Source organism: Electrona antarctica (assembly GCF_951216825.1).
Source record: "Electrona antarctica genome assembly, chromosome: 3".
Lineage (NCBI taxonomy): Eukaryota > Metazoa > Chordata > Actinopteri > Myctophiformes > Myctophidae > Electrona > Electrona antarctica.
In genome coordinates, this window is record NC_136808.1 from 15731740 (window position 1) to 15739239 (window position 7500).

The 7500-nt window shown below is 47.5% G+C and overlaps 1 protein-coding gene across 2 annotated transcripts in view; it reads left to right on the forward strand.

The window, feature by feature from the left end:
* acsf3 (acyl-CoA synthetase family member 3) overlaps positions 1 to 3414 on the forward strand; it is a 44277-nt gene extending 40863 nt beyond the window's left edge. For both annotated transcript variants that reach the window (XM_079496551.1, XM_079496552.1), the window contains 3 exons: positions 105 to 239; positions 367 to 478; positions 3218 to 3414. In XM_079496551.1, the coding sequence (XP_079352677.1) occupies positions 105 to 239; positions 367 to 478; positions 3218 to 3332 (362 nt within the window). In that variant the 3' untranslated portion in view covers positions 3333 to 3414. The remainder of the gene's footprint in view (positions 1 to 104; positions 240 to 366; positions 479 to 3217) is intronic.
* Positions 3415 to 7500: the final 4086 nt, after the last annotated feature.

Below are 7500 nucleotides of genomic sequence, written 5' to 3' on the forward strand. Positions count from 1 at the left end.
TGTAATAATGAAATGTATTCGGATTCTTTCTGATTCGTTCTATTTCTCTCCGTCTCTCTTTTGTTTTTCGGCCCCGAACACTTCCCTCCTTTTCACCCCTGTAGGTGACACAGCGGTTTATAAGGATGGCGTGTACTCCATCAGGGGCCGCACCAGCGTTGACATCATCAAAAGTGGCGGATTCAAGATCAGCGCCCTTGAGGTGGAGCGCCACCTCCTGGCCCACCCAGACATCACAGGTCAGGAGGGGTCACATAATCACATTGCAAGGCTATAAGCAGCCAGTCAGGAGAAGGTTACACACAGGATACAAGTGTTTGATCTAAGTGTCTTCCTGGTGGTCGGCGTTGCCTTTCACCTTTTCAGATGTGGCTGTGATTGGCACCCGGGACGCCACCTGGGGTCAGGCGGTCACCGCTGTGGTGCAGCTGAAGAAGGGACAGAGTTTGACCCTGGCTGAGCTGAGGACCTGGGCAAGGTACTGTAACCCTCTACAGCAGTGGTTCTCAACCTTTTCAGGTCGCAACCCCAGAATGATCATATTTGAACCGGGGAACCCACACCCTGACAAGCACTAGGAATTGTAGGAGTTGAGGCATTTACAGCAGTTGGACTCAGTTCCACAGACAAATATTGTGAAAAGCGAGGCGTTGCCAGCTTGTACATCGTCTATTTTCACAATTTGTGCCTCTTTCTTTGACAATTTGGACAATTTGTAGATACGCTATTTTTGCTATTTGTTGTACAACATAGTTTGTAGCGCTTAAGTGGTTAATATGCTTTACAAAAATAATTATAATGCATCGGCATCTACTCATAACACTCATAATGCTTTATAACAATAGTCATACCTTATAACTTATTATAAGGCGTTTTATGACTTAATAATTAAAGTTCATAATGCATTATAGACATGGGATGCATTGCGTAGCACACGTGTTACCAAACACGGCACACAAAATCCCATCATGGCGGTGCAAGAGCGAGACGCTTCTTTTGATTGAGGTTTGTTGGCTGCTTGCCATCCAGCGGTAAATGAAGGAAAGCCTTTATCTGACTGCTCTGTCCAATCAGTCCAACACATTTACTCCTCCCCCCCCCCCCCCCCCCTCTCTGCTGCCTGGGATCAATAGAGAGGCAAGTGAGAGAAAGAGAGGCCAGAGGTGCACTAATGAGACCAGCTGAAAGGAGAGGCAGGAAATGAAAGAAAACCCAACTAGAAAGAGGAAATGAGCGGATGACTGTGCTGAAAGGTTTTTGTCTATAATGTTTCTCCCTGCTTCTAAATGTCGCTGCGGTTCCGTGGCGTCCATCACGGACATTTGCAGGAGACTCCTCTTTTATTTGGAGACACCGATGGCACTCGCGCACGCACGCACGCACGCACGCACGCACCCACGCACGCACGCACGCACGCACGCACCCACGCACGCACGCACGCACGCACCCACGTTTGCATTACTATACTTGTGAGGACATCAACATTTTAGGATGGCATTGAAAATAGCCAGTGTGTCCGGTGTGACATTCCACATGTTGAAGTAGGCCTATGAGATAGGGAAAACATATTTTCCTAATTGTAAGTCGAACCCAAAACAATCATTTTATTATGTCCGTTTCTTGTGGGGGCGTTTTTTGTTTGGTCCTCAATAGTATACGGTAGTACACACACACACACACACCACATTCTTCTCTTGTGCTTTCCATTGGTTTCTTCAGCGTGGACAACCCTCTCTGCCCTCTCGCTTCACTCTCCCTCCATCTGTTTCTGTCCTCCATGCCATCCCTCGTTCCCACCCACCACTATCTCTGCACCACGTCTCTCCACGCTCTGCGCGTTCCTTTTGTGCTTTGCTTTTTTCACTTCACTTCGCTTTTCATTTCATATTCATTGTGTGTGTGTGTGTGTGTGTGTGTGTGTGTGTGTGTGTGTGTGTGTGTGTGCGTGTGTGTGTGTGTGTGTGTGTGTGTGTGTGTGTGTGTGTGTGTGTGTGTGTGTGTGTGTGTGTGTGTGTGTGTGTGCTCCATATGGTGTGGGGGTGTTACGTCCTACTGCTATGACCTGCTGGTCTGCATGGTGGATCATCACTGCTACCAGTGATCCAGGCTAACACACACACACACACACACACACACACACACACACACGCTTCTTAGCTATCGGTGGCGCCTGAGGACTGGTCATGCCAGCACACAACCAACTGCTGGGAGCAGGGTGAAGGAGAGAGAGAAATAAAATGAGACATAAACAAGTGCATGGATGCTCACTCCTCAGTGCCCTGGCTTCAGCTGTCAGTCTGAATCTCTATCATGCCTTTTCCTTTCCTCCCCGCATGGAACACACACACACACACACACACACACACACACACACACACACACACACACACACACACACACACACACACACACACATACGGCCTCAGAGAACTGGGTGACATGAGCAAGCTCCATTAAAAAGAGAAAGACGTGTGTATGCACTCACTTATAAGTCAGAGAGAGAGAGAGAGAGAGAGAGAGAGAGAGAGATGCTCAAAGAAAACATCTGCTGAAAGGGGCATTTGATGACAGCTGTATGAATCATTATGTTCACTCTCACACCACAAGCATGCATAGTGCATACACACACTCTTACAGACACACACACACACACACAAACATGTGCACGCGCGCAAACAAAAACTGGGTTACAAGATAATAAAAGAGCTCCAGGCTTCAAGACGCAACATAACAACCATGCACTCAAAATGGAAGGAATAAAATAAATAAAAATAAAATAAAAGGCATTTAATTATCCCAGCCTTCTGTTTTTGCTTTCATTATTTGTTTTTATTTCACAGTGATTAGATTGTTTTGTATGAAGGAATAGTGAGTGTCTGGGAGGCAAATGGCGACAGGGAGGAGGAGATGCAGAGTGAAGGACATTTCATTCCTTATCTGTGCTGCTCTGCCACAGGGCTTGCCTTTGTTCTGCAAGTGTTTTTTTGTCTTTCCATGCGCGCACGTGTGTGTGTGTGTGTGTGTGTGTGTGTGTGTGTGTGTGTGTGTGTGTGTGTGTGTGTGTGTGTGTGCATGCACGCGCGTGCGTGCGTGCGTCATGTGAGTGCGAAGATGAGCAAGAACATGAGCGTATCTCCTTGTAGCAGTACACATCTCCAATCTGTGTGTGTGTGTGTGTGTGTGTGTGTGTGTGTGTGTGTGTGTGTGTTTTCCACAGGGAGCACATGGCGTTCTACACCATCCCCACCAGCCTGGTGCTTGTGGAGGAGATGCCCAGGAACCAAATGGGCAAGGTCAACAAGAAAGACCTGCAGCTACACTATTTCCCATGATTGGACCCCAGCCTGGATCTGGACCTCTGTGTTGACGCTTACACCGTGCCGTCTCCTTGGACCCCAGCCTGGATCACCTCTGTGTTGACACTCACACCGTGCCGTCTCCTTGGGACCCCAGCCTGGATCACCTCTGTGTTGACGCTCACACCGTGCCGTCTCCTTGGGACCCCAGCCTGGATCACCTCTGTGTTGACGCTCACACCGTGCCGTCTCCTTGGGACCCCAGCCTGGATCACCTCTGTGTTGACGCTCACACCGTGCCGTCTCCTTGGATGAACTTCTTTCTGTAGAAAGCAGAGGATTGGTGGTTCTGTGTGGTTGAGGGCAGTGTATCCTTGACCAGACAGCTAAGCTGTTGCTCAGGCAGGCATTATTTTTCCGTGAGTCAAATTCACCATAATTCTTGACCACTATTCCCAGATGGATCTATTCCAATTTACCCGGTACAGTCCTGACTAATGGATGTAGGAATTAATTGGATTAATCTAATTTGGCAAATGGAAAATATTTGCTTTAACCTGACATGCAGGGGAATGTATCTAATAGAAGCTGAATAGGAGGGGTGTTTATTCAGAGGTTGCTACACTAGCTTTTTCACTGTCGTCACAAGGCCGACAGGCCAGGAGGCGAACAAGAATTGGAGTTGAGACAAAACATAAAGAAACTAATCCACCAAATGATCTCATGAGTCATTTGATAATGACCATCAAAACAGGGTTTTGATACTGTTTGCCTACATGTAATTGCCTTCCAAAATGTGAGTGGGGCCTATTTATTACGCCAAATGTCATATACTGTATCATGATATTACAACATCCAATCAATTGGTATCACATGTTTAGGGGCCTCTATATAGAGATCCAAAAAGGGGTGCCACAAATGCGAAGAATTCAACCCCATGTTGTAGAAACTCAATTTCCCCCCACAGCTATCTCGCATCCTACCGGCTGAAACTCATTGCAGGCACATATAGCCCTGGATTGGACGGCCAGCCTCCAGTTGGCTGTGCAGCATAAGCTTTGGAGAGAAAAGTGCAGAACAGACATTCATAGCAGCATTGTGCTTCTGTATCAATCATGCCAAAGGTTATCAAGTAATCAGTCCTTGGAAGCCTAATTGACATGTTAGTTCAATATGAAGATGTCTTGGTTATGGTATCCATAGCATTAAGTGTCAACAGGTCTCCCAGAAAATGTGGTGCTTATGAACACTTACCACCTACTGTATTCCTACCAACGCGCTCAAAATTGTCCATGTAGCAGAATAAAAACAATATATATTTTATATATCTTTGTTGATTCATGATACTTTTCTATCCAGTCCAAACCTTCCCTGTGTGGCTGTATCAATGCGAGTGAATGCGCATGCATGTGCGTGCAGCTGTGGGAACACAGGTGTGCTGAGAGCCTGAAGGCAGACTCTGCTAGATGGAAGCAACACCACAGCTGGATGCTTCACTTTCCATCTGACGGTGCTACTCGCCTCCCATCCTTGTTCGGGCTCATTTCTCGCCCGTCCCCGTTCCCAACAACCCATGTCAGTTTTTCCCCACAAGGTCTGGGCAGATGGAAGTGGGACTGCCGGGACCTGCCAGACCGAGCGAACGAGACCTGGCAGGGGAACGAGACTTGGCACGCCGCCACTAAGCGATTTAGACTTCATTTGTACAATGCCTTAACCACTGTCAACCTGGTGTCCCTATTTTGTGCATGTCATTATAGATGGAAAATGTTCAAAAGTGTAAAAAGAAAATCGAAATGTATCTACGTGGTTAAAATGCACACTGTAGCTGGATTATTATACTGTATATTGTTTTATCTGTGTTCGGATCTCAAGCGGCGTCAGTCAGGCGTAAACACAATGTTGGAGACAAAAGCAGGGGAATCCGTTAAGGCCGAAACACTGTCGAGATAAACAGTCATGATGAGCAGCTAGAGAGAACGGAACGATGGAGAGAGAGAGAGAGAGAGAGAGAGAGAGAAACACAAACACAAGCGCAATCCCCCAGTCAATACCTCCTACTGTCCACACACACACACAGACACACACACTCCTCCACCCACAGTCACAAGAGACCTGATTAAGAGAGCAGAGCTATCGATCTGTGGGCTGGCAGGCCAGGATGGATGAGCAGCCTGGGTTGCAGGAGCACCAGAGGACAGGCTCCATCCCCCGCCACCCACACCAGAGCTGGGAATGGGGCCAGTGGTGAACAAAGTACTCAACCCAGGTACTTGAGTCAAAATATACATAACGGTGCTCCCAGTCAAATAGTACTTATTACGTATCAGTACTCTGCAAGTACTGGAGTGCTCGCTTTTCAAAATGCAGCTTAAGTGGTTAATTCATAATGTACTTTAAAAAGTCAAAAGCACAATATTTGCCTTGTTAAAGTACTCAAAAACGTTTACTTATAAGTACAGTACTAAAGTAAATGTGTTTCATTACTGTCCACTGAACAGGGCACACTGCAAACTCCCAAGTTCATTGAACTCTTAACAACTCCAAAAATGGACCCCATTTTGAAGTGCAAGGGCACGGCAAGGCCAGGGAAGCTGGGGCCGGGGGGCAAGGTGGAAGCCGTAGCCGTGGCAGGGAAGAGATTTGAAAACGGAAGCTGAAGCCAGTGGAGCAGGGGCCATGGCCGAGGATAGGTGGTCATGAGTCGAGAGAGGCTGTAGCTAGTTAGGAGGCTTGGCAGGATGACATGATAACAGGGTCAGGGCTGCACTCAGATGGGGTGGCGTTGGGGGGGGGGGGGCTGAGGTGGAGCGTAAAGGGGTTTGAGTGCTCGTGCACATTGGGGGGCGGCGGGGGTACGTAGGGAGGGAGGATGGGTATTCCCAGGACTCTAGCTTGATGGAGTACTCGTGCCCTTGAACTACTTCCACCTCTCCCTCTCTCTCTCACTCTCTCTTTCCTGCACAGACGCATGCACTCGCGCTCTGCCTGGTGTTTGTTGGAGCGTAGTGGAAGAGGGGTTGTCTGCAGATGGCTGCTTATTGGGCCCCAGGGTCCTGGAGGGTGGGTTATGGGGGACACCAGGGGAGACTGCGTATACGTGTGAGAGATGGCGCTCGGGGAGAAGGGCGAGGGTTTGAACAAACTGGTAATGTTTCACCATGATAACAAAGGGATATTTCACCTACAGTAACGTTCCTGTGCGCTTTGAAGGTAAAGGTGACGTCATCCGTTTCAGCCAGCCGTGACTTTACATTCCGGCAGCAAAGTCATGGATGATTTCCACTTTTCAGGCTGTAAAAGTAATGTAAGAAAAGTCAGTTGTTCTTCCTGTTTGGACAGTGGACACATTACAAGCATAAACTTGTGTTTAGACAAATCGAAGACCTTCTTTAAACCACTTTCAACATGGTATCCCTATTTTGGGCATGTCGTCATAGGCGGAAATGCTGCAAATGCAAAAATCGTGAAAATAGCTAATCTTCAATGTGACATTTTGTGAGCTTGTGGATTGGCTATTTTCACTGTTCGTATATGGCATAACTGTAGTCTTATACCAATTGCCATATACCGAGGCTACATAACCACCTAAGTGGTTAACTGTGTTAACCTGGTTAACCAGGGTAAATGTTTGATCTTTAACCTTTCTCTGCACTTACATTCTGTGCTTCTCGTCTTTTTTCTCACTCTTCTCACTCGGTTGTGCACATGAAGGGTCTCCACCATGAATGATTCTAGCAGAGAGAGAACCACCTTCCATTTACTCTCCATAATGAGCAGGTCCAAGTCATCCGACAGCGAGACTCAGTGATCAATTACCGGTCCATTCACTTGATGGAGTTGTTTCCAATCCGTGGCAGTCATGAGTCACACGTCTATTCTTCATTCTACACAATCATAAACACATTTATGTTAATTATAATAATAAAAAAGCATGTATTTTCATTGCAGTGCATGGACCGATTGCAATTAGCCTGTGGCTAGCTGGTGGAGCTGAGAGGAGAGTGGGATGATGGGTGGATGACAGGGCCAGGCTCTTCAGCCCCAGGGACACCCTGAGTACAGGCACACATACAGTACACATCAATGAGCCCATACCCCCACTAGGTCAGTGTGTGTGCGTGCGTGTGTGTGTGCGTGCGTGTGTGTGTGTGTGCGTGCGTGCCGCCTGCATGTGTATTAACTGGTGCCAGTAGATCCAAGA